At 36.1% G+C, this 27,693-nt stretch overlaps 1 protein-coding gene across 1 annotated transcript in view; it reads left to right on the top strand.

Annotated features, from left to right (window-relative positions):
• The window catches only part of IMPG2 (interphotoreceptor matrix proteoglycan 2), a 73,092-nt gene that overhangs the window by 31,371 nt on the left and 14,028 nt on the right, over positions 1-27,693 (top strand). Inside the window, exons 5-12 of the mRNA XM_039856834.1 lie at positions 2,012-2,061; positions 2,950-3,032; positions 5,699-5,860; positions 9,615-9,673; positions 11,700-11,720; positions 17,598-17,842; positions 20,714-20,799; positions 26,560-26,863. Coding sequence (XP_039712768.1) covers positions 2,012-2,061; positions 2,950-3,032; positions 5,699-5,860; positions 9,615-9,673; positions 11,700-11,720; positions 17,598-17,842; positions 20,714-20,799; positions 26,560-26,863 — 1,010 coding nt within the window. The remainder of the gene's footprint in view (positions 1-2,011; positions 2,062-2,949; positions 3,033-5,698; positions 5,861-9,614; positions 9,674-11,699; positions 11,721-17,597; positions 17,843-20,713; positions 20,800-26,559; positions 26,864-27,693) is intronic.

The following is a 27,693-nucleotide window of genomic DNA, read 5'->3' as shown; positions in this document are numbered from 1 at the left end:
TGCTTTGCCAATAGTATTTACTTATTCACTCCAAAAATATCTATTTAATGCCTACTAAATAGCAGGTACTATTTAGACTGGAGATACAGCAAGAATATGGCAGGCAAAGTCTCTAATTTCATGGTTTAGATTTTAAGGCAGTCCTATTCAATAGAACTTTCTAATGATGGAAGTGTTCCTTACTGTGCTGTTTAACATGGTAGTCATCAGTCACATGTGACAGTTGAGCACTTTGACTATTTCCTGCCAATCCCTCTGGCCTGTAAAGTTTCTGTTGAGAAATCAGCTGACAGTATTATGGGAGCTCCCTTGTAGTTAGCTAATTGCTTTTCTCCTGCAGCTTTTAAGATTCTCTCTTTGTATTTAACCTTTGGCATTTTAATTATGATGTGTCTTGGTATGGGCCTCTTCGGATTCATCTTTTTTGGAACTCTGAACTTCCTGGGGTTGTATGTCTATTTCCTTTACTAGATTAGGGAAGTTTTCTGTCATTATTTCTTCAAATAGGTTTTCAACTCCTTGCTCTCTCTCTCCTCTTTCTGGTACCCCTTATGATGCAAATGTTGTTATACTTGATGTTGACCCAAAGGCTTCTTAAACTACCTTCATTTATCTTTTTGTTAAAGTTTTCACTGAGTTCATCTACTCTTCCCCTAAGTTACTTGAACATCTTTAAAACCAGTGTTTTGAACTCTGCATCTGGTACATTGCTTGTCTCCATTTTGATGAATTTTTTTCTGGAGCTTTGTTCTTTTCTTTCATGTGGGACATGCTTCTTTGTCTCCCCATTTTTCCTGCCTTCCTGTGTCTGTTTCTATATATTAGGTAGATTTCCTAAGTCTCCCAGTCTTTGTAGAGTGGCTTTATGTAGTAGGTGTGCTGTGGGACCCCTCTTGGGAGGGGTTCAGCTGCAGGCTAAGTTCAACTGCAGACTGAGTACCTCCAGGGCCACCTGGTAAGAGTCACCAAGCAATTCACATATGGCTGCCTCCCATGCTGGGGTTATAGGTGCTTCAAGGGGCCAAGTCAGAAACTGAGGCTGGCTGCCACTAGTGTGGAGCTTGGGGCTGCTCAGCAAGAGTTACAGGGCACACTAAGGCCAGATGCTGCTTCTTTGGGTTTTGTGAGCCTTTGAGAGATTTTGTGAAATTTCGCAGCAGGAGCCAAGACAGCCCATTTGTATGGAATAAATCACTGGGAGAGGCTTGGGTGGGCCCACAAGTTGGGAGAGGCGGAGTCTCCAGGAATCCCCTGGGTGGAGCAACCTGTGTTATCCAGGTTGATGGTGACTCTGATATGGCGGCTCCTGTGTCTGCAGGCTGGGAGCTGGGAGGGCTCAACAAAGGAGCAATGGCTTCTGTCTGCACCTCTCTCTGGGAGAAAGCCGCTCCTCCAGCCCTCTCCCTAAAGTTTGGCAACTCAACGCCTCCCCATATGTCCCTGGCGCCTCTGGAGCTGCTGCCCCAGCTCTGGAGCTCAGAGTGAGCAAGTCCGTCAGTGAGTGAGGCCGGGCGTGGGCCCTTTAAGAGGAAGGTTTCCAATTTCTGTAGGCCCTCTATCTCAGCCACAACCTCTGCTGGTTTTCACAGCCAGAAGTTGTAGGGACTTCTCTTCCCAGCACCGGAATCCTAGACTGGGGACTCCTTGTTCCTCAGGTCGGGGAGTGGGCTCTGCAGACAAGATATCTCTCCTGATTCTTGATTGCCACATGCGATTGTGGTACCAAACCACTTCGCGCCTCCACCCCTCCTACTGTTTTGAGGTTACCTGTTAGTTTTTGTCCCTAGTTGTAGGGCTTCTGTTCAGCTACACCTCAGGTGACTCTGCATGCTGGTTGCTCTGTAGTTTTGTTATAATTTTGATGTGGTCGCTAGAGGAGGCGTGCATATCCTCTACCTTCTACGTCATCTTGTCATCTTCCTAGTGAAGTCCTTTTTGGAAAAACAAAACAAAAACTAATAAACCTTCACATTTCTATCATTTTATTAACTCTAAACACATTTTTTCCTAGCCCTGAATTGTCATCTCCAGTTCCTGTTGGTGATACCTCAACGTTGGGAGGTATGCTTTGTGCCTTTAATCACTTTTCTTTTTAAATTATTTATAGTTTAACACACTCTTGCAAGCAAACACATTTTTAAGCTCACATTTAAAAATTGTGTTTCTCTCTCTTTATATGTTGTTCTCAAGAAAAAATAATTCTTCACTAATTTTATGGCATTATGTTGTGGTTACTTAAAAATCTTTAATTAGTATGATACAAATCGGAAAACTACATAAAACAAATGTATGACCTGAAGGATTATTTTAAAGCAAACCCTCTGTAACTACTGCTTATGTTAACAAGTGGAAACTTTTTTAGCTCCACCATTTTTCATTTGTCTTGCATGGTTTCCCAGAGTAAGGATTTTTCTGATTGCATTCTGTGGTGTACTTTAACATGTTTCATTGACCTCCATATTTCCTGTAAATTGGTAGTTGCTTTCTTTATTTTTAATTTATTTAAAAAGCTTCTCTTTATTGGAAATTTTAAACATTTACAAAAATTAAAGTAGCACAATGAATCCCAGCTTGAACAATTATTAATTTATGGGCAGTCTCTAACCTTCACCCACTTCCCCTTTCTGGTAATGTTACTTCTTTTAATATTTCTCCCCTTTATTAGATAGCTTCTTAAGGATAGGAACTTTGTATATCTAGCATCTTGCATAGAGACTGACATATAGTAGATGCTCAGTAAATGCTCATTAAATGAATAAATGAGTCATAACTATTTCTTGTCCTGAGAAGACTCTATGCAAATGTGTTTTGAGGTTAGATTGCATAGCATTTCCAGAATGAAAAAGCAAATGACTTATAAGAATGTTTTTGAAGTTGGTTTCTTATTTTCTGGTATGAATTCTGACTTAGGGACTAAATTCACATACATGTTTTTCTTTTTCTACCTAGGTGTTGTTCTCAGTGTTCCATATCTAGAGGTCACCTCCTACGAAGGTACCTTAGAGAGCAGTTTGGAGAGGCCGGAGGAGAGCGTGAGTGATTCTCTGTTTTGTTATTTAGTTTCTAACACAGGGATTGAGAGAGATTTATATTTCATTGCTAGACTACATAAGACTTCCTAAATTTCTTTTTATGGAAATGTTATGGATACTAAAACTGGTACATTAAAAAGAATTTGAGATTCCTTAGATAACTGAGTAAAACTGCTATTGGCAAGAGAGGGCTTCAAATTGTAAACAAAATGACTCAGAGACTGGGGAACTGTCATTATAGTAAGCTCACTGTCTCCTGTGGGCTATGTGACATAATTCACTGTGGAGATTTTTGCCTGTGTTCTATCCTTGAACTGATTAGGAATTAGCCTTCTCCTCTTCAGACAGAAGGATATAGATTTTTTTAAATTTATTTTTTTATTTAAATATAGTTAGTATACAATTTTATATTTGTTATATTAGATTCAGTTGTACAATATAACATTTTTATACCTTACAATGTAATCACTCTACTAAATTTAGTAATCCTCTGTCACTATGTAAACTTATCACAATATTATTGACTATAATTCCCTCCCCTTTTCACCCATCCTACACCCCTTCCCTTCTCATAACCCCCCCTTAGGTCTCTGTTTCTATGAGCCTGTTTTGTTTGTTTTTTCTTTTGTTTTGTTTTTAGATTCCACATGTAAGTGAAACTATATGGTATTTGTCGTTCTCTGCCTGATTTATTTCACTTAACATACATCTTTAGATACATTTATGTTGTTGCAAATGGCAAGATTTAGTTTTTGTGCTGCCAATATTCTGTTAGTATTGTGTGTGTGTGTGTGTGTGTGTGTGTGTGTGTGTGTATGTATCATATCTTCTTTATCCATTCATCTATTGATGGACACCTACATTGCTTCCATATCTTGGCTATTGTAAATAATACTACAATGAACATAGAGGTGCATATATCTGTAGCAGTAAGGTTACTAAGCATATTTCTTTTAAAATAATACTGGAAATGGAAGTTTCTGTCCAAATGTACTGAGGTAAAATTTAATATAGAAAAATGCAAAGCTTGTACAAAATTTTATTAAAGACTAAGAGTTTTTGTTGATGTCAGTTCCAGTATGAGTCAGCAGTATGATACAATTACTGGTGGGGAAAACATTTAGTTAAAGCTCATGTAATTTTGGGTTGCTTTAATACAAACATATACTCTACCATAAGGGAGGTGGTAGTCCTACAGTATTTTAGTTGATCAAACCTCACTTGTTTGTATTACACTCTAAGGAACATATTAAGAGCCTGAGAAGTGTCTGGAGGAGAAGAACTAGTGAAAAGTCAGGGAAGATATAGTAACTGCCTGTATTTATTTGAAGAGTTCTCTGGTGACTACAGGTTTTATAGGTATCCCAGGTTACAGAATTGGGATCAATGGTAACCCTTATAGGTAAATATATATGAGTTTAATATTAAAAACTTTCCAACCATGAGAGCCTTTTTGGAAATGTAATGGTCTCCTTTTGAAAGTCATTACTCTTTCTCATTAGAGCCATTTAAATTGAGGACAAGTAGCCATTTGTCAGGGATAGTGTAGAGAGAATTTAAGCATTAGAAGTGATGGTGCACTTTTTGAGGTTCTTTCTTATTCTGAAGTTTAAGGTTGCTATAATATGATCCATTAGGGATGAAAAATGAAACGATGAAAGAAGTCCTTGTATTTTCTTCCTTACTGTGCCACTGGGTTGCTATGAGCCCTTAGACCAGCCATTCTTCCATTCCAAACCTTGGTTTTCTTATGTACCAAAATGGAGGGACTTGGATTTGATGAACTCAAATGTATCTTGCATGCAACAATTATTACTGTATGTTACAGTAGGGATATTCTATTTCCCCTATTCCTTCAATATTTATTAATTGGAATTCTTCAATAAGAAACTATTGTCACTTTTCTCACATTTATATATTAAATTATATTAGTACCCATGCATGAATGCCTATTTTATTCTTTGGATTATAATTCAATATTTATTTTGTTGCTCAAACTATTCCAACTTTGGCTACTGGGAAAACTGGATTTAAATATTGCAGAGTACAAAAAAATTGCTGCTGATGTGGTTTCAGATTCCACATAGCAACTAACCATTAAGAAACTACCACTTGTTGAACTTAGTGTAGTATCTAAAAAGAATATTCACACTTATCTGAAAAGGCTATTGATATATTCCTCCCTTCCCCAATACATATCTGTATGGCTGGATTTTCTTCACATACTTAGACTAAAACTATATATGGGAACTGATTGAATGCAGAAGGAGATTTGAGAATCCAACCAGACATTAAAGAATTTGTAAAAATATAAACAATGTTGAGAACCACCCTTCTAGGCTATTTTTAGATGATAATTTTAGCAGATTCAACTCTTTTAATTCACTTACTGATGGTCAACTTTGGTCATTATCTGTGGAAAATTTTCTGTCTTTCCCTGAACTGGTCATTGTTATGTTCAAAGGAGGGTAAACATGCACAGTAATTTTAATATTAACCTATGTTTTAAAGTCTACCTAATTAGTTCCAAAGTCAAATACTATAGAAAAAGTCATCAGCAGAAGTTGTCTTTGGTATAGTATCTGGCAAATAGTAGGTAATCAATATATATTTGCTGATCGAATGAGTAAATAGTGATATTTATTGTTTTTTCTTTAAAAATCCAGATTAGCAATGAAATTGAGAGTGTGATCGAAGAATCTACAGAACCAGCAGCTGAGCAGATTGCAGAATTTAGTATCCACCTTTTGGGGGAGCAATACAGGGAAGAACTACAGGATCCCTCCAGCTTCTACCACCAGCGCTTTGTAGAAGTGTTCGTTTCAGAGGTGGGTGATTTTTGTCTGTTTGTTTGTTTGTTTTTATTCATTTTTTTTTATAAACAAGACAGTTTTTTAGGGTTGTAAATTTTTCGTATTCACAGCACTGCTTAAAGGTAAGTTTAGGATTCAAGCTCTTTATCTGCTTGTTTTGGGGGTGGTGACTTAGCCATTTCTTCAGAATGCTCTGTGAAAAGTACACAGAAATACAGATGAATTATCTCATTGCAGCAAAATCTTGCATACATTTTGCCATCTACTAACAAATAAATGCAATTTCCAACTTTTGGTGTATAGCTAAGGAAGAATGTGTTCTACGGCATGGTTTTAACTTGACAATATTTGGAGAAATAAGTATTTTGAAAAACTACATACAATGTATTGTTTTTCTTTAGGAAACATTAAATTTAATTTCTTTTAATTTCATATTTAGTGTTATTGTTTTAAATGGAAAAATTTTGAGCAGTTAACACATAGTTAATACATGGTGCCAAGTCCAAAGGACAAAAGGACATCCAGTGACAAGTAAATTTCCCTTCTACTTCTGTTCCTTGGGTGGAGGTATTTTTAAAAAGGAGTTCTTTAAAGAATCATGCAATAGACCATCTCACAAGGTAAGAAAAATTCTATAGAGGACTTGAACTCCTTGAAAAATTCTATAGAGGACTTGAACTCAAGATTCTTTTAGTTGTAAATAATACATACTTGTCCCCCTTCTTGTGTAGTAAGTCATCGAGTGCCCATCTCCTCTCTCTGTCTAATTACAAGGCACATCATTCCCTCCTGTTTATTTCTTTTCCATTCCCTCTTGATGGGGTTCTCCTTGGCCAAGTTTTTCAATTCTGTTACCTTGGACTAATTTCCTTCCCTAGACACTGTGTCTACATGAGAAATAAAGCATGCATCCCTCAGCCAAACAGCATCATTGCAGCCATCAGACATGGGGAGTGTAGGCCAGATGATTAATTTTCCTAGCTGTGTGGCCAAATTGTGAGGTTGTATGATACGTGGAAGAAATGTCAGCCAGGCCAGTGGCCACCTGGCATCAGAGAGTGTCTTGGATCAGCTGTCTGGTTCTCCTTGCCCTTGGATTAAGGAACCTTTAATAAGCCTCAGTGTTTGGGTAAACAATTGTACTGAATGACTACATATTTAGAAAAAAATCTAATAAATATTCTGAAAAACATTTTGAGCAGGGACTTTATGAGGTAGGTAGCTATTGGCTTAAGGCGACTTGAAGGTAATGAAGGATAATGAACATGAAGCAGTTCCTTCTCTGGCCTGTCTCTACATCCCTGTCTCTTTATCTGAAACAAAATGTCAACCAGTAACCATATGTGGACCATCTTTGTGTATAGCAGCAGAGTCTGGGGTTGTGTCTCTGAAAGGCCATGTTGCCATGTTTACTGCACACTAAGAGGGCTCTCTAGCTCTTTCCCTTCAGGACATAGTCACTGGGATTATTCCTTCTTAATATTCTTTCTTCGGTAATATTGGAAGACATACAGGGAAAAAGAAAGCTGTTTGGGGGATTGAGGATCAGGGGCTCTTTTTGTTTGTTTGTTTGTTTTAATGAGGAGAAGAGCAAGAGTAAGATAAGCTAGAGATACTACCAAGTATGATATCATAGAGGAAAAGGTCAGGCTTGGGAGCATCAGTAACCGAAGACAGCCACAGTATCAACACAGTGTCCTTATATAGTTCTTTCCGTTCTGCAGGCTGCTATATATCTGTTTGCTAACAGCAGCCATGTGGATAAGCATCCCCATTTTACACATGAGGCTCAGGAGGTCAAGTAACTTGTTCATGGTGATTTCAACCCCTCAAAATAAAAGACAAAATCAGATCTCTTTCTTCTTTTCGAAGTGTTCCTTCTTTTATATCATACAGAGTCCCCCTCATTTTAAGTCAGGTGAGAAGTTGCAGTGAGCTTCATTCACTCTTTTCCCAAAAGTTATGGTGAACTTCACAGTTTTCCCAGTCCCGGTCCCATTTCTACTCTTGATCATAGCCAAAAGGTCGAGAAGTGATGTGGCCCCATTTCTAAACTATATTTATTATGAGTCAAGGGAAAGAGGAAGAGGCATATAATTCAATGGGAAGAATATGGGAATCAGTCTCAGAGAGATTTGGAGTTGAATAAATTATGATTCAGTCACTCACCAAATGCATGACTTTGGGCAAGTTAGTTGACATCTCAAGAGTCTCAGTTTTCTCATCTATAAAAATGGCAAAGTATGTATCTCTTGGGATTTTTGCAAAGATTAGAAGTAATATTACCAAGCACCAGGCACATAACTGTCACTCAATAAATTATACCTATTATTATTCTTGATGTTAATTAAGTAGAATGACTTCTTACAACTGGATACATGTATAATAAGTAACTGGACGTGATGAATTAGAATACCTGTTTGTGTTTAGACCCAAGAGATGGCAAAGCCCCAAATGAGATGGTTTTACTAATAATAATAACATGGAATTATACAGTATTTTGCAGTTAATGGAGTACTTTCAGCTACCTTCGTTTTGATCTTACAAAAACTGGTGTGGTGGGCAGGGCAGTATTAATTCTATAAAAGAAGACTTGTGCATGGCACTCAGCTGGCAAAAGCATCTGGGACTTAACCCTCAGTCCTGTGGATTCCATCCCCACCCCATCCTCTAAGAATTATAGCACTTCTTTCTTTTCCTCTCAGAAGATAAAATAAGGCAAGTTATTATAGCCAAGAACTTTCATGGATTTGGTTTCTTTATCTTTAAGGCAGGAAGATCTTCAGTGAACCAGAATTTTAAAGATATCTCACTCTCCTGATTACATGAGGACTTGGTTTTAAAAGCAGATGCCCAGAGATCCAGTAACAGAGTTCCTAAAGTCCACTAACGGTTTACTTCCCTTATTCTGATGTTGGTCCCATAGTTACTTATCTGGTGAGATTGCACTTTCTGAAATGTTATGGGTTAAATGTTCAGTTTTGTTAAACATTTGGTATTTGTACACAAACATCAGGTATTTGTGCATTGTCTGATTATTTTTAGATATTTAGCATTCTTTTCCCCCACTCTCGTCACTAAACTCTTATTGATTTCCATGGCTGGATTTTAAAGATGTGGTAATAAATCTAGTGCTGACAGATGTGATACTCATAAATTGATCTTCTGACCAGTTAAGTTACCTGGTCACTGCTTCATAATCTCCTTCGTGACAACCACTTGACAAGTCTGCTCTCTTGGAGGCTAAGCCCAGGCTTATAGATTTCTTTCTGTTGTTGACTGTGTTCACAGTTCCTTTGCATTGTAGGAACAGGAAACAGATACCACCAGACACTTTTAGGAAATGAACACCTATTTATCAATGTGTATGCTGCAGCCAGATTTCTAATCCAAACAATCACATTTAACAATGTTGTTATAGCTCCTTTGGAAACTAATGCTTTTTTTCATATTTTATCACATAATGGGGTAAAAAACAGTGATTTGTCAATAAGAAGTATGCTTTTTATGATTTGAAAAAAATTAATATTAAAAACCTTAAAAGATGAAATGAAAAAGAAAAATGTGTCTGTGTTGTGGTAAAAACTTTTTTAACATTGTAACTATTATAATTTTCATAGTGACTTTCTGATCCATATGTATCTTTGTATGTGTACAGGCTTCTATAGTTGTAAACAGTGTGCTTTATATTCTTCTCTTAAAAACGTTATTTTCTATATCCCTTTTCACATTTCTACATAGTTATAAATTTTATTTTTATTTTTAACAGGTTGGAAACGCATTTACTGGGTTACCGGGCTACAAGGACATCCGTGTACTTGACTTTAGGTAAATAGACTTACTCTGAAAATGTACTCTTTATTTCAATTGGAATATCCTTTTGTGTATTTTATATATACAACAATGATCAGAATGATTTGGATGCTCTAATTTAGTGCTATTTCTGGTAGGTTTGTATTCCCAATGCTAGTTTTTCAGGTGAGGAAACTGAATTAGAAAAAGGCTAAATAATGTATTCAAGGAGACATACTACATCTATAGTTGGGCCATGGTGAGAACTTAGGAATTCATGTCCCCAGCCTGTTGCTGACATGTTACACTGCTTTGATTTGACACTGAGGGGAGCCTGAAGTCAGATTAGATGTGACCTCAAGGTCCTACTAAAGCTTGTCAGTGTTCCACTGAGGTGACTTTGATGTCTTGGTGCGAGGCCACTCTGGAGAAGATGCATTCATCTTCATTTCAAACGTAATAGTTCTGAGTAAACCAGAGATCTTTTTTTAAGATGGTTCTTCCCTGCCTTAGACCTGCTGTATGACACTTGTGAACATTTTTTAAGTGACTACTTTGTATTAGGCATTTCACATTCCTAAGCTCACATCACTCTCTCAGAATAAATATTATTAGTACTCATTTTACAGAGGAGCAAACAGGTTTAAAGGGATGAAGTTTTAGCCGAGAATCAGAGAGCTTGTAAATTAGCTTGTGAATTTGGAACAAAGTAGCCGACTTTATAGTTCTTGCTCTGAACCTCCATTAGACTCAGTCCTCTGAAGGTTTGGAGTATTTGGGTGATAGCTATGACTCAGTGGTTGGGTGCAAGAGAGTATGAATGGGGGCACTCTGTAATCTTACAGCATAATTAACAGTATCAGCATCTTAGCTTTGGCATATTCCTGTCACAAACTCTGGCCTTACCAGAATTAACAGCAAGCACTGTGTACCAGGCTTTATATGTATATTAACTCATTTAATATGCATATTAAATGAGATAGTTACTATTCTCCTCATTGTTTCTGATAAGGAAACCAGAGCACAGGAGTTTAAATAATTTACCTAAGGACACTCAGCTAGTTATTAGTACAGGGGAGAGGGCAAGCATCGTAAATTGACCCTCCACCTATTTTGACACCATGACCAGTCTCTCCAGTTCAGTCTTAGCACTTTTCACAGAATACTGCCTCCAGTTGTGGCTAAAGCTCATATGAGAACCTGAGAATGTGAGGCCTTTTGGATTTCTGTACTCTTATATACGTAAACCTCTCTCAATTAGCTGCACATGAAAGGCAACATGGCCTTTGGAGCCAACTTGCCTAGGTTAAAATCCTGTTTTTGGCACTCTGGCTGGATGATTTGGGGTAAAGTACCAAGTCTTAACTTCTCATTTGTATAAAAAAGACAATTTATCCTGACTTACTAAAAAATACTTTTGGTAAGTAATTTAGCCTTTTTGTTGCTCAGTTTCTTTACCTGTAATATAGGAATACTAACGATCCTTAATAAGTCTTAACGAGGATTGAATGAATTAATTTTTATAAAATGCTTAGCACAGTTTCTGGCACATGGAAAGTTCTATTAAGTGTCTGTCACATAAAATAAATAAACATTAAAGGCTATGCAATGCCCTATAGTTTTAAGGGGCTGACTTTCACCAGCCCCTTAAAACCTTAAAATCTGACTGTATACCACCTGATTTACTGTTCATTTATTTTAGTTTTAATTCTAAGTAACACATTGCATCTCTCAAAGAGTGTTCCCAGTTTTGTTAGTGCCAACTACTGGGGTCCTCTGCTGATCTACTAAAAAGAGCGTGTTTATAAAGAGATAACCTTCTGTGAATTGTTTAAAAAGCATTTTACCAAAGTTTAAAGATATAATGACTATTTATTTTAAAGTAGAACATGTTCTCCACCCTTGCTTACTTCCTTCAAACTACAGGAATTTGTCAGCTTCTAATACTATGCAAACATTTTCATTTAAGGGAACATTTCAGGGGAAGTATATTGAGAACTTGCACTTTGATGAACGAGAACTGTCTTAAACTCTACTTAACATTTTCAATTTTTATTTTCAGATCCCCCAAGGAAAATGGCAGGTAGAGTACTTTTTGGCACTTTCTATACTGTTCAGTGAATGAGAAGGTAGTTTAGAAAATATGGTAGACTTAGGTCCAAGGGAGCATGGCTCAATTCTTTTATCACTTCTAATACCACTATCCATCACCTTACAGATCAGGGTTTGACAAACTATTTCTCTTAAGGGTCAGATAGTAAATATTTTAAACTTTTCAGGTCACATTATCTCTGTTGCAGCAGTTCAACTCTGCCAGTATCAGATGAAAGTAGATATAGGCAATACAGTGAAAATGAATGTGTGTGGCTATTTTCCAATATATCTTAATTATATTCACTGAAACCTGAAATTTAATTTTTACATGTCACAAAACATTGTTCTTCTTTTGATTTTTTTCATTCACTTAAAAATATAGAATCCATTAATTCAGGGACAGTGGGCTGGATTTAGCTCACAGGCTATAGTTTACAGACCTCTTATAGAGTGGTAACTGAGAAGTACTTTCAAATATTGAGTCACACTTAATTTAAAACAAGAATAAAAACTTGAGTTAATGTAAACATTTTCAAGTATGCGTGCATTCAATAACATAATCAAGTGTCACTTTAAGTGATAAATGAAGGGGAGAAAGCTGATCTCTGCAATAGTTCATTTGTAGAAACAGCTGCTCTCTGAAATTTCTTTGAAGAAGCACATGTGATATAGATACATAGTCAATACCCCTTGTGAAAGTCGCTTGTAATTTTTTTTGTCTTTTGATTCTAAATTTATTTAAAATTCACTTTCTCCTAAAAGGTTGGTTAGTATAATATATAATTTATGAAATATATTCACAGGCTAAATATGGGCATGTTTAGAGATACAGTAATATTCCTTCATTGTAATATTTTATACTTGGAAAGGGCTTTCTGACTTCCTCAGTTTCATTTATGTTGTTTTAGCCAGTATTTACTAAGTGCCTGCTAATTAGGTAAACCCTGTGTCTACAAAAATTAGTAACTCTTAGTCTCCATCCTCTAGAATACAGTCTAATGAAAAGTGCTTTCAGATATATGTCAAAATACTAGTTCTTTTAATTTTTCATTTTACTTTCTTATATCCCTGTCAGATAGTGAAAATGAGAGTCAATATTCATTCTTCTTTGGGTGGTAAGGAAATACTACCTCAGGGAGGCAAACTGATTTGCCATAAGTTATATGAGTAGGAGTTATCAAATAATTTTACAAGGTAATCAGAATTTAGGTTTCTGTAGTCTCAAATATATAAGCTGATTTGTGTGTATATATTATAGGCACATGTGTTGATGGTCAGCACTAAACCAAAAGGCCAGGTTGTTTAATTGCTGCCTTCTTGGGAATCATTAGAATATAAAAACAACCCATAGTCTGATGTTAACCATATGATCAAAAGAATGAGTCCCTCAGTGGGGACACAGACAACAAATAAACAGACAACAAATCAATATGAAGCCATTAGATTTTATGATAAAATTGTTAATCTAGGTATACTTTCTAAAACTGTTCAGTACTACCAGGTATTAGGCAGTTGATTAATTTATTCATAACTTTTTGGTATTCTTTTATTCTGTGCTATGTATGAATGAATGTATAGCACAGAAATAGTCTTATGTAATATATAATCTCTAAACATTTATAAATGTTATAAACATAACAACAAAATGTTATAAACACTTACATGCACATGAAATTTTCTATTTGCTCTGTACCTCTTTCAAGATGCACACATTATTTTAAGTTAGTAGGATCCATTTGAAGTGAATCAACAATATATATCTGACTGGTACATATACTTCAAAAATTTAGCTTCAGGCTTTGTAAGTGTGTGTCTTCTTCCTAATAGAAGTTTTATGGAAGAAGTTTCTCTGAGTATATCTGAGTTTCTCTGAAATATATTTATTTTGGTTAATCTTAATGAGATGTGATAGCATTATTTTTTCCATTTAAGATCTGTACATGTCAAACAGCCAACCAGGGCATTTGAAGTAAGAGAATAAGAAAGGGTAAATTTCACTTCCACGGGACTGAAATCTCTGGAAATCTCTGTCAGACAGATATTTCCTCTATATAATTTTCCTCTGTATAACAGTTGTTTCAGTCTAGTTTGGAAGGTGAAAGATGATGATACATGGTCGTTGGTTACCTCATAGTTGCTGAGTGCAGAGAGCCAGCACAGCTTTCTTCAATCAGAAAATGTTTTGTCTTCCAGTGTGCATTCTGCTTCATATGTGCTCCCTTGGCCTCTTGGCTTTTATTCTGTCCCTCATCCTGAGACTTCTCTGTATTCCATTTTCCATGCCAGAACTCAGTTTGTTCTGGGTCACAGTAAAGTTCTCGGCTCTGAGAATAGATGGTTTCCAGATAACCTCAAGCATTTCTTTGAGTTTTCTTTCCAGAACAAAAACATGGTGATAAATTGTAGCATCTCTCTGAAGACTTTTATCTTCTTAAATGAATTTATCCTCACTAGACAAGGCAGATTATAATAGAAGTGTTGTTTTTAGATGTCCAAGGGAAATATTTGGGTAATAAAAATTTTTTTTGCCAATAAAAAGTAAGACCAGTAATCTAACCCAAATTACCTGATTTGCATAAATTTTTTTAATCCAGGAACATTTTTCTTGATCTTCTCTGTATGTTAGTTAAAAGTCACGCAAGGCAATCGTAGACGCCCAGTAAACACTTGACTCTCCTTGTCTTATTTTTTTATAGCCCAGAAACAAACTCAAGTGCAAACTGGCACAGCCTTTTCTTCTTCTCCAGTTTTTCCTTATCAATGCTTCCAGTCTTATGAGCCATGTTAACATGTTAATATGTTGTGCAAAGACCCCAAGGAAAAGCTCATCTTTCTGGAGATGTAGACATGGTCCATTCCACAGAGCTTGAGGAGGGCATACACATTCTCACAGAGTTGGGTCATGGCTGTGAAGCAATTGCCCCTAAAGTGATTACTCAGAAGACATAAATGTATGAAGATGATATGCATGCTCTTTAGGGTAAAAGATTACTCTTTCATATTTAGAGACTAAAAATCCTTTCGTTAAGCCAGGAGTATTGCATACTGTTATTTAAGTGGCAGAAATTCAGTTGTCTTACCTGCCTTCATTAGTGAATAAAATTTACCATTAATTTTTTCATTATTTTCAAAAGTATTTATTGAACTACTGTGAGCCAGGCATTATGCTAGATGCTTGGGACACATATGGTATAGTGAGTTCTGACCAGTAGATGTCCCTCTTACTGTTTTATTCTACCTTGAGACCATCATTTGGTTGTTTTAGAATATTTTACTGAATTTATTTCTTTACCAAAAAAGATCAGAAATTACCCATATTCTGACATGAAAAATTAAGAGATTGAAGGAAGTTCTAGATGACCAGCAGATGTCTTACCAGTTAGTAGAGCATCAGGTGTCAAAATGTGCAAATGCCACTTTAAAGGACCCTAAACCACCCCCATTGGAAGTGGCAGCTTATCAGAATATCAGATCTGGGAGGAAAACCTTATTGAAGTTACTCAGAGTGAGACAGGAACATTAAAGAGCCCTGGCTGCTTGAATGGCAGGTGAAGGATGTCACTTTCATGGTGTCCTCTGTAATCTAGGGTATGATCTGCAGCAAGCAGGCCCAGGACAGGTCCAGCACTGCTACTGCTCTCAGGGAGGAGAGTCTCTTAAGACCAATTTATGCTTACCAAACCACAAAATACAGTGCATTCTCTAGGAAGCCAATTGATCTATTTAAAGCAAGAAATATGTCTGCTGACCGACCAATTATTGCATTGGCTGGCTCATGTGTTCTTTCCCAATAAGAAAATCTGTAGGGATTTATAATCAAAAGTTCCCTTTGCAAATCTGAAATCAGAAAAAGGAAGTTGGTGATTCTAGTGGCCAGTATTATCAAGCCATGCTAGCCTGTTATGGCTGTCTACAGTCTAGGGATCTGTCTCACAAGGAAGCCACAATACACTGGTGAGAAGCATTCCACTAAATAGTAACATAAATGAGTTGACTAATTCCCTTTTCTCTAGACTTTACGAGACCATTGTCATTATGTCGATATCTTTTCTTTTTAGATCTATGAATACGTTGATTAGGCTGCACTTTTCTTTTTATATTCAGATAAGTATAGATTTCTGTTCATTCAGTTGGCACTGGGTACCCCTCAGTGCCAGGGACCAAGCTGACCACAGGATAGAAACTCAAGGAGAGATTGAAAGGCAGTCGCTGTAAAACAGAATCTTTACAAAACAACAAAGGCTATAATCAAGGAATATATAAGAATATGTAAGTAAGTTCAGAGGAAGAAGCGCTTAATTTATTTTTATGCTTTGATTTGGGAGTCATTTTGCTCCTACAGAATGTCTGAACATGGCAAATTGTTTCTATCGCATGTCTGGTTTACCTCTGGGAAGAGAGTATTCTCCTTTCCTCTGAAGCAATTTCGGTATAGCTTGCTGGGTACTGCCCTTGATGACTGTGTCTCACAGGCGGACTGGAAGCTACAGTGTCGACTGGAGCAAAGCTGTCTTCATAATGACTTTTTTTCTGTTCATAGCTTAATTAAAGCTGCTGAGAGTAGCATAGTAGTTCAGAATGCAGATGCTGGAGTCAGTCAGGTTGGTGTTTGAATATTGATCTACCACTTACATGTTGTGAAATTTTAGGCATGTCTTTTAAGTTCTTTAAAGCTCAATTTCTTCAACAATAACCTGAAAATAATAAAACCTTCCTAAGGTTATTATGAAAATTAAATGAAATAAAGCATGGGAAATACCTGTCACATTGTAAGCACTTACAAAATGTTAGATTTAGTTGTTAGAGAAATCTGAGTTAGAGTTTAGAAAGAGTATTCCTTTTGGCTTTAAAATTTTATATTCTGATACTATTTTCCCAAAATGTCTGTTTAAGAAAATATCAAATGACACATTAATTCATATTTATTTATTTTTACTCTATCCTTTACTCCAAGAAATCTTCTCTTTGTTTACTCATGGAAAGGTGGATAGTGTAAAAGCCAATTCCCAGACAAAGTTATTTGTTAGCACTTGTCAAGGTTTTGTTCAGCTCATTAATGAGAGAGCCATCAGAAAATGCGAGCATTTCTAGAGCATTTGAAAAACAGAAGTTTATACAGTTAATTGGGAAAGAATTACTTGGTTAGATGCAAAATTAGTTAATTCCTTATGGGGTAGTAAACTCATAAACTTTGGAGTTATCATTCCAACCAGGCCAAAAAAAAAAAAAAAATCAACAAAAAGGATGTCTTCTGAGAGACTAAAATAACTGTCATATTAGAAAATATTCTAACATTATATTAAAAAAAATTCACAAATCATAATTTGCTTTATTTCCAAGTGTTTCATATTTTCCTCCTACAATAAATAACTGTTTTAGTTTATAGTAATTAAGCTTCTTTATTGCTTCATTCCCCCTTGTGGAATACAAAATTCTTTCAACAGCAATAATAAAGAGATATGAGATGATTACCAATTGTTGGGTGGAGTTAGAATGTTTTGTTTTTATCGGAGGAGAAATGCTAATATGGAAAACAAGAAGCAGGCTGAGAGTCAAGAGGAGCAGCTGGCTTTGAAGGAGGAAAGCAGGTGTGAGAATGTGGAGGAAGAGGATGCTCCCGTATTCTGCAAGGTCACCTCTGGACTTCCTTAGATTTCTTCCCATGTTCTTAGAGCTATGACCCTCTCTTCTCTAGGAAAAAGGAGGAGATGGCAAAAGTTTGCCCAGGGTCTGCAGAGAATGGTGATGGAAACCATGCTTTATGAGACTCTCCTTCTAGGTCTAATGTTTGTTCTCACTGGGTTCAAAGCTCCTCCCTTTGTTCTCTCTTAGCAGGGCCTAATCTAATCTCTCTTTTCATTCATAGTGGCATTGATGTCCACTATGCAGTAACCTTCAATGGTGAGGCCATCAGTAATACTACCTGGGACCTAATCAGCCTTCACTCCAACAAGGTGGAAAACCATGGTCTTGTGGAATTGGATGATAAGCCCACTGCTGTTTATACAATTAGTAACTTCAGAGATTATATTGCTGAGACACTGCATCAGAATTTTTTGCTGGGGAACTCTTCTTTGAATCCAGATCCTGAATCCCTTCAGCTTATCAATGGTGAGTTTGAAATTGATATGGAAATCCTTATATAGTTTTAGTTTCTTTTCTCGTATGCTCTGGAGAAAACTAATGTCTCTAAATATATACAGTTCTGAACATTCTCTAGACTGCATCCTTTTATGAATGGAGCTTTAGCTATGCAGCTATTTTGGGTAAATTAATCAAGGGCTCTATGATTAGAGAAGGCCACTCTTTGTGGAGACAGAAGGCCACTTTTTGTAGAGAATAACATGATTTTTAGAAATAGTTTAGAGAAATGGAAGCAAAGTATAAGAAAGTAAAGTAGTACATGGAATTATAAACTGAAACAGGCTGTAGTCCTGCCCGGGCAACCAACACATCAACTGTCTAGAGGCAAGTCAGCTGGTAAAGGCTTAAAAGCCAGAGAGCAGAAGAGAAAGAGCAGCTCCAGGAAAATGGATGGAAGACCTTGGTCAAAGAAGAGCTGATCCTGGTTGCTGGGCAGAATCCCAGGGAATCCAATACTAAGTTTGAATTCAGGTAGCTGTACACATCCAGTATTTATCCAAAACCAATAGGTGGGTCTAAGATCATCAAGGAGAGGCTGACAACACTGGATTTAGGGGCTAAAGAGTAGCCTAGCCAACCTGGCATTAAAGCTGGCTAAGGGTCTGGTTACCGGTGTGCAAGAGCTCAACTCATCGGGGACATGGCGTCTTGTTAACTTACTTGTTACTTCATGTTTGCTTCTCCACAATTTCTTCACTCGGTAGTCTAACTTTTAAAACGTCCAGAGTGTATTTTATTGAAGTGACCGTATGGAAAAACTACCAGCTGCCAAAGAGGAAGATCCATGAATGAGCAGCAATACTAACAATGATGCGTTTTTACAGCCTCCCCAACTCCCACATATCCTTCAGAGAAAGGAAGCCTCTGTTCTTTCAGGCAGCTGCCAACCTTGGCCTGTGTGTGTGTGTGTGTGTGTGTGTGTGTGTGTGTGCGCGCGCGTGTGATAATAAAAATAGATACAAAGGAGAGAGAAAAGAGAAACAAATTTTTAACAAAATTTTACTATGTATAATTCCTTCCTAAATAAGATATTTTTTTGAGAGCCTGAAATAAAACTTTGAATTGCTTTTCGATTATTTTGGCTGCTGGACTGATGTTTCTTTAACATGATAGTGTGCTGAGACAGCCACAAAGTGGCCTGGACTTTATGGGCATTATATAGGACTTTAAAGTGAAGAAACTCTCTTCAGTGGATGATAGTGATATTAAACTATCAGTTCTAAAATAGTAGGGGGCCTTCGTATATTAGAGCAGGGTGGATACCCTGAGCTTACTTCCTCATGAGCTTTTTTTCTCTGTTAAATCTTGTTAGAATACCTAAGTCAGATAAAATAGTGAAAAGAGGTTTATTATAATCTGAAATTGTTACAGTCCTTTTGGCAAGGCTGATATGGACTAGCTGGGGGCTACCTAAGAAGACAGCATTTGGCAGAAGATTCCAGGAATCTGGATATTGGGATCAAACAGAAAATATATAGCTAAAAGGTCATGACCTGAGGGAGATGGGCACCTAAATTGACCTTCCAAGGGCAGGGTGGTGGAAGAATGGCATGAGGATTAAGGTATGCAATAGGCAAAGTCAGGTTGTTTGGGAAAACTAAATTCACAAACAGCTAGCAAAGTCTTCCTTTTATGTGGGGCCTCTGGGTAGAGATATCTCCTCGAAGGTGCCCTAAAAAAGAGGTTAACGGTCCTCTCAGAAATTCCGAGAGAGTTCAATGAAAGCTTCAGGATATGCAGTACAAACTATTTCAGGTGCTTTGATCTTTCATTAGATGTACTTTTCAATAACTCAGAATTTTTTCCCTAAAATCTATTTTTTTTTGTCATGCCAACTTCAAAGTTGGGAATGGCTACAGCTTTCTAGGTAACTTGATCATCATCGAAAGATATGTTCATCCTCAATCTCATCATTCTTGTTCTTCACATAAGACAAGATAACTGTATACAAAACTGAAAAAGAGTTTTAGAAAATACTTAAACCAAATAAGGTTTTTGGTTTCTGATTGATCTCTCTATGTCAGGCCTGATAGGACAGGTGAACAGGGAGATATTCTGCTTCTATTTTTGGTACATATACCAGTTCACCCTCCTGGCAATCCTTTCTTTTTAGCTTTCATTGATTCCCTCTCCCCTCCAGGCAAAATCAGTTTCTCCTATGTCTATGTTCCCATATACTGTATAGAAGCCCCTCGCATCATTTATAATTTGTATTTATCTCTCTGACATAGAAAGTACTTCCACAAGAGAAACTTGGCTTTATTATTGTTTATTGCCTCAACTTTATAAAAGTCTATAGTAACTAGCAAAGATTCAGTAAGTTTTTGTTGAATTAAATTATACAACCTGCTCTCTTAACTTTATTGCTTTGTAGTATTGGTATAGTGATAAACTCTCTGGTGTCCTAGCCAGAGAAACTTTCTGCCAAAAAAGGAAATTGTTTTGTATAATTTTCTCCATCATAAGCATCAACCAAATGAGTTGGAATTTCAGTTTGACTTTCTCATTAAAATGAAAAAAATCAATGTAAAAACAACTGTTTCATAGGAATCTTGTAAAGAATAAAAACTGCTTGAGAAAGGAAAGAAAGTAATATAGGAGTGTCCTACATATAATAATGGGAAGAATATTTTATGTTGGAGTCTTAGAATTCAGACAGATTGTGCTAATATACGTAAAATATCTGAATAAAGTAGCAAGCATTTTCTAAGCAAGTCTCCCCCATCTGTTCTGCTCAAATCTAAACTATAAAAAAGAACTTGGTTTCTAGTTGTCTCTGAACCTCGAGTACAATAATGTCTCAATTAAAAATGTTCTTTAATATTGTTATTTCTTCAGTGAGAGGAGTTTTACTACCCCAAACTGAAGACCTGGTTTGGAACACCCAAATTTCAAGTCTTCAGGCAACCTCACCATCTATTCTGGTAAGTATATTTCTGTGTTTTATGCTAGACTAGCCCCTCGAGCTTCACTTCTTCATACCCTTACCCGCTTACTTTGGCATCACAAATTTCTCGAGCTGTTCCTGCTTCAAATATTCTCTTACATCATCCCTGGAACATTATTCATAGTTGTCAGTTCATGAATCCCAAGTATTGGGCTAGAAATTTAAGCCTTCTGCAGTGGTTAAATGGAATCCACACATTTGACATTGCTAAACTTCACACGGTAGAAAACTTATTTATGGTTCATATTTGTATGGCGATAATTAAGGTATAAGTGCCCACTGAGTTGTTCTCTAAAAGTTACACAGAAATAGTTTCTATAGGCAAGGCTATAAATTGATGTACATAGATGCAGAGTATAGATTTTTGCTCTAAGGATTGTATTGAAGAAAATGTTTGGACTCCAAAGCATATAGAACAGTGCGTGTATGGAAAGGAGAGGAGGGAGAGTAAAAATATTGGCTAGCTGACAAATGACAGAGACTCTAAATCAGGTCTCCTTTCAACTTGGGCTGAAAACATTCTCATTTGTACAGAAACAGTGTGGAATGAACTTTTATTTTTGTTCTTACTACCCAAGTTTCCTGGCTACTTCTCTATTCCCTCCAAACTTCCCCATGCCACTTTACCCATAGGGAAGTATCCAGAAAAAAAGAAAGTGGCTTCTTTAAGTGAAGAAAACAACAATGACAACTACAACCACAACCTGACTAGACACTCACTTGTCTACAATGAGCATAGGATCATTTATTATCACATAGACATGGCAGGGCAGGGTGTGGGGAGGGGAGACTCTCTTTTATATTTCCCTTCTGCTCTCTTGAGACTTTTATTTCTGTCTCATATAACAGAAATAAATTAATGGTAATTAATTCGAAATACTTGTTTCTTGGCTTTAACACAGCAATGAAAATTTAGAAAACCTAATCAAAATTCACTTAACCATTACTATAAGCAGCCATTTCTTCTACTCAGTTATAGAGCAACACAGTTCTGAAAAGCGGAATCACTGGAAATAACTCTTTTAACCGAGTTCCATATTGAAGAAAAAAGGTTAGCGGGGGATTGACATCAGAGATTACGTTAATTTTGTGTTTATTTATTCATTTACTTATTCATTCATCTGAATATATTTATTTTGTGCCGTTCATGCCAAGTTTTGGGGAAAATAAGTTGAATAAGGTGTGGCCTTGCCTACAAGAAGTTTCCAGTCTGGTAGCAGTAGACAGACTTCTACACAAATAAGGTGATGCTGCCACAGAAGTCCATCCAGGGCACAGTGGCGGGGAGTTGGTGATTCATTGTGAACAGGGCACCACTAGTCTCTTTCGCTAATCACATTTAACTCAGAGCTTCTCTACACACAGAAGATCTGTGGTGATAATTTAGATATTATAAAGACAGGAATTTCTATATAAGCCAGCTGTTGCAAACCAGAGACCAGCTGCTGGCTAGATCCAGTTATAGACATGTGCTTTAGGGTCAAGTTAAAAAAAATGCACAAATATTTAAAAATTAGGAAATTTTTGCAACTTCTTTTGAAAACTTGGAAGATTTGGTATCTTTAAGTTCACATTCCCTTATTTCAGAAAGTGGCTGGAGCTTGGCTGAAAGTGACTGCCCCTTCGGGCAAGCACTGACTAACTGGGTTTATTTGTTCATTTATATTACTTGTTCTGTGGTTCCATTTGCATTTATGCCAACCCTTTAGTTTTTTGAATAGTGATAACTGTAGGGCATTAACTAACAATTTGTGGAGACAATAAAATGTTAATGGATGATAATTAAGACATGAAAAAAAGAATGATTAATTAGAAGTGTATGGTTATTGTTCTTTTTTCTTTTTGGCAAACAGTTAACAAGATTTTGTTCCTTAATAAGAGTGAGATTTCTTTAAACTTGATTCGATTTTTAGAAATTATTTCAGAGGTAGGAATGTTGGGACATTGAATTTGATACCTTTTGGCATTCTGTCTTGGAAAATCACTTGTCACAAAGTATGCTTTCTATAGCATAGCAGGTCTTTCAACTGGCATTAGCAGAAATGAAACTGGCCAATATAATATTAAACTTGTTAATATACTACATTGAACTAAAAGAAGAATTCATGAGTTGAATTTGTTACTATGGGACATTTATCCATATAAAAATAAATGAAGTGCTTTTTCTGGCATGTAGGTGGTCACCTTTCAAAATGTTTGAGAAACTTCATTGCCATTTTTTAGGGGGTACTTATTTGGAATAGATGGCCTGCCTTCTCTATTTAAAAAGTCAAGTGTCTACTTCCACATTTTATGTTGCTTACTTGTGACTTGACTTTTATTAAAGATATTAAGTGTTACTTTTAATTTTTATGGAATGAAAAGGCATTTAGTTTATAGATGTATTGCTTGGGAATTTCTTTTTCATTGAGAATGCAGCTGCTTTCTTAATGTGTGTCAAGTCATAGGCACTGTCTGATAAAATTCGATTTCTTAATACTGGTTAAAGGGCTTAAACCATTTAGGTTAGAATTTTGAAAAAGTGCAGATTTAGAATTTGTAAGGATGGACAATACCTGACTCACCTGGAAGCGCGAGTGGCTTTAACACTTCTCTAGAAGTGGTTTTAGATAATTAAGAGAAAAAAAAGGTAAAATTGTCATCATCATAACTATTTTTTTTAAGGAACAGAACTTGGTATTGAGCAAATGGCCGTCTTTTCTCTGAATGCATATATGGTTTTAGATTCTAGAAGGAGAAATGGGAAAGGAAGAAACTTTTCTTTCTGTGTGAATAATCTCTATATTCAACATAGCAGACATTTAAATATTAGAAAATGTCCCTTCCCCTTTGTGTTCACCCATGTTTTATAGATCTGTGCACATATGCCAACTTGAATGAGAATGGACTGCCAAATCTGTTAGCTCTAGTTTTTCCTCTGGGAATCCTTTTGACATCTGGATATATACACTTGTACATATATCTCTCAATGAATATAGTGGGCAAAGCATGGGGATCGAGAACTCTAGAAACTCAGACACTAGTTCTGATTTTTTTCTCTTTTTTGTGGGACATTTCACTTCTATGAATCGCAGTTCCTTATCTTTAATAGGCAAGGTTGGTCTACATGATTCTTAAGAGTCCTTCTAGTTCTAAAATTTGATACTTCATGTTCATGCATATGCACATGCTCAGTTCCCCTTCCCAACACAGGTGTTTATAAATGCAAGGATGGCCTTATAAAGAACCTGAGCCTTTGGCAAGACAAAAGCTGGTATTTTTATTTTTTTTCTTTTCATATTCTAGACTTCAATTTGTTGTCTTTTTATTTATCCGAAATTGAATTCTTACACTCTCCAACTGGCCCATTCTCTCCCTTCTCCTCCAGCTTTATTGAAATATAATCAACACATAACATTATATAAGTTTAAGGTGTACAATGTGATGATTTGATACACTTATATATTGTGAAATGTTTACCACAGCAGTGTTAGTTAATACCTCTGTCACTTCACACAATTGTCATTTTTTTTATGTGTGGTGAGAACACTCAAGATTTACTCTCTAGGCAACTTACAAGTATATAGCACAATATTGTTAACTGTACTCACCATGTTGTACATTAGATATTTAGAACTTACTCATCTTATAACTGCAAGTTTGTACCCTTCACCAGTTTGAGAGTTTTTTATCATGAAAGAATGTTGTATTTTGTCAAATGCTTTTTCTGCATATATTGAGATGACCATATGATTTTTATGCTAATTCTATTAATATGGTATATCACATTTATTAATTTCATTATAATATATAGTACATATGGTAAATACATTGTTATTGTTTTGCATATATTGGCTTATAGTTTTCTTATAGTGTCTTTGTCTGGTTTTGGTATCAGGGTAATACTGGCCTTGTAAAATGAGTTTGGGAGTGTCCCCTCCTCTTCAGTTTTGGAGTGAGTTTAAGAAGGATTGGTATATTCCTCTCTAAATGTTTGGTAGAATTCACTGGTAAAATCTCTGGTCCTGGGCTTTCCTTCGTCGGGAGGTTTTTTGTTATTGAGTCAATCTCCTTACTAGTAATTTGTCTGTTTAGATTTTCTATTTCTTTATGATTCAGTTTTGGTAGGTTGTACATGTCTTGGAATTTATCTATTTCTTATGGCATATGATTGTTGGCATATGGTTGTACACAGTAATCTGTTATTTTCTTTTGTATTTTTGTGGTATCAGTAGTAATGTCTTCTTTTTCCTTTCTGATTTTATTTGTCTTCTCTCTTTTTTTGAGTCTAGTTAGTTTTTCCAATTTTGTTTATCTTTTTAAAAAACTGGCTTTTAGTGTTGTTGATATTTCCTATTGCTTTTCTACTCTGATCGTTGATATTTTCTTCTTTCTGCTAACTTTGGGCTTTGTTCTTTTTTTTCTAGTTCCATAATGTGTAAAGTTAGTTATTTGAGATTTTCCTTTTTTCTTATTGTAGGTATTTATTGCTAGATATTCTCCTAGAACTGCTTTTGTTGCATCCTGTAAGTTTTGATATGTTGTGTTTTCATTATTGTTTGTTTCAAGACTTTTTCCCCCTCTTTGGATTACTTTTTTCTTTTTTTGACCCATTGGTTATTCAAGAGTGTGTTCTTTAATTTCCCAGGCTATATCCTCTTCTTGAGAGCTTTAAAAAATATTAAGTCTAAGTTCCATCCTCAGACCAATTAAGTTAGAATCCCTGGGGTATAGGACCTAGGCATTGGTGTTTTAAAAACGCTTCTATGGGAGCATTTGAGATCTTGCTCCCTGGCATATGTCATCAGTTTTGCTCAAATCAACTCTTATAAAAATTCAAAAAAAAAAGAAAATTAAAAGCTTCCATGTGATTTTAATGTTATTTAGAGTAGAGAATGATTATGCTATTTTCCATTTCCAGTTTTCACTCAGGAAATATTTTATGAATTTCTTCTATGCATATGGCACTGCTTGTGTTTAGTTATTCATAACCCAGCATAGATGGAAATATATAACCCCCCACCAAATGTTATGGCCATTTTACCTATTAGCATCATCACTAAACTTTTTTACGTAGACTAATCTTCGTAATAGCATGTTCAAGGATTGTTTCTGTCTACTTTTTTATTCCTGAAGCTAAATTTTAATATAAGTATTACATTAGTAAAAAGTCACTAGGAAGAGAAAGTTGTATTTTGTACATGTGATACCATTTCACAGATGTTGCTATTTGTTCGAGGTAACCAGACCACAATTTGATGTGGTGGTATTTCTTATCAAAACAAAAGACCTTAAAAATGCCTTTCAGAATGATGAATCAAATTGCTAATTGTTCATTTCAGATCTGGGCAATGTGCCGAGGTCTTTGACAACAACTTACAGGTATTAGTAACTTCTGTGTATTTAAAGTATGTAAGATAAGACAGAGAAAAAGGAATCATCTAAAGCAAGAGAAACAATATTTTCTTCCACAAATTTACTTTGTTTTAAATATGTTATCTTGTCTAGCCTCACTTTCTACATGAGTTTCAAGAGGTATATGATTTTTTCCCAGATTTTGCATCTAGTAGGTTGTTTGAACTGGGATTTGATTACAGATCTGTTTGAATCTAGATCCCATGGCCCCCCTACCCCGCAATATTACATTGCCGCCTTGTCCCTAGAAAATCTGGGAATTTAGTTAGGTAGGTGGTATTTAAAATTATTTTTATGTGTTCCTTTTATCTCTGATATGATTTAGCCTTTTTTTCACCCCCAGGATAATACCCTTCAAGCTGAATGGCCCTCAGCAGATGAATCCACCACCAGCAGTATTTCACCACTTGATTTCAGCTCTGGTCCTCCCTCAGCCACTGGCAGGGAACTCTGGTCAGAAAGCTCTTTGGGTGATTTAGTGTCTACACCCAAATTAGCCTTTCCCTCGAAGGTGGGCCTCAGTTCTTCCCCAGAGGCTTTAGAGGTTAGCAGCCTGACTCTTCATTCTGTCACCCCAGCAGTGCTTCAGACTGGCTTGCCTGTGGCTTCTGAGGAAAGGACTTCTGGATCTCACTTATTAGAAGATGGTAAGGAATTCTATTCATTTTTCATAGTTCTTTTCTTTATTGTATCAGATGAGGAGAGGAAGAGACTAGGGTTCATAGAAAAGCATGATAACATCCATCAGGAGGAAATGTCTTCAGGAGGTTGTGTGAGAAAGGGAACAATCAGATTTAATTGATTGCAATGGAGAATCCAAACAGGTAAGTAATAAGAAATGAACTTGTTGGGCTGGGCTGAGGATCAATTAATAGGTATTTTGAAAATACTATTAAAAATATGTAATTAAATTACTATTAAAGAACTACTTTACTTATGTGAATATTGGAGTGGTAAGCAAACATCAAAGAAGATTATTCCAGTAGTTTTTAATAGGATTAATCGTGGGGCCAAGAGATTTTTAGCTTGCATTAGGCTTCAGAAGGAGAGAATGTAAACTAAGGCAGCTAAAGCAGAGATTAAGAAAGGAAAATCAAGTAGATGTTTTAGATGTTGTAGAGGAAAGGAAAAATCAATGTGACTTAGATATGAAGTATACATGTGAAAGAGGAAAATGAACAAAGATATAAATAATGAGTCCAGGATTTTGAACATTAGGTAAACCTGAAGGATGAAAGACAATAAACATAACAAGGAAATAGAAATTCAAAGACAAACAAAATTTCCAAGGGAATTATTTCAATACCCAATATCTTGTTATTCTTAGGGAAAGGGGGTATATTCATGAGTGATTGTATCATACCACAAAAACATAATCATATTGTCTTGTTGTTTGCTGGATACAGCAAAGTAAAACCCAGCAACTGTCTTTCTTAATCTGATGGGAAAAAATCAGGTACCTGGTTTTAGTAAGAGG

The sequence above is a fragment of the Pteropus medius genome, unplaced genomic scaffold, assembly GCF_902729225.1.
Source record: "Pteropus medius unplaced genomic scaffold, Ma_sr-lr_union100, whole genome shotgun sequence".
In the NCBI taxonomy this organism is placed as follows: Eukaryota; Metazoa; Chordata; class Mammalia; order Chiroptera; family Pteropodidae; genus Pteropus; species Pteropus medius.
This window is presented reverse-complemented; position numbering and strand designations above follow the sequence as displayed.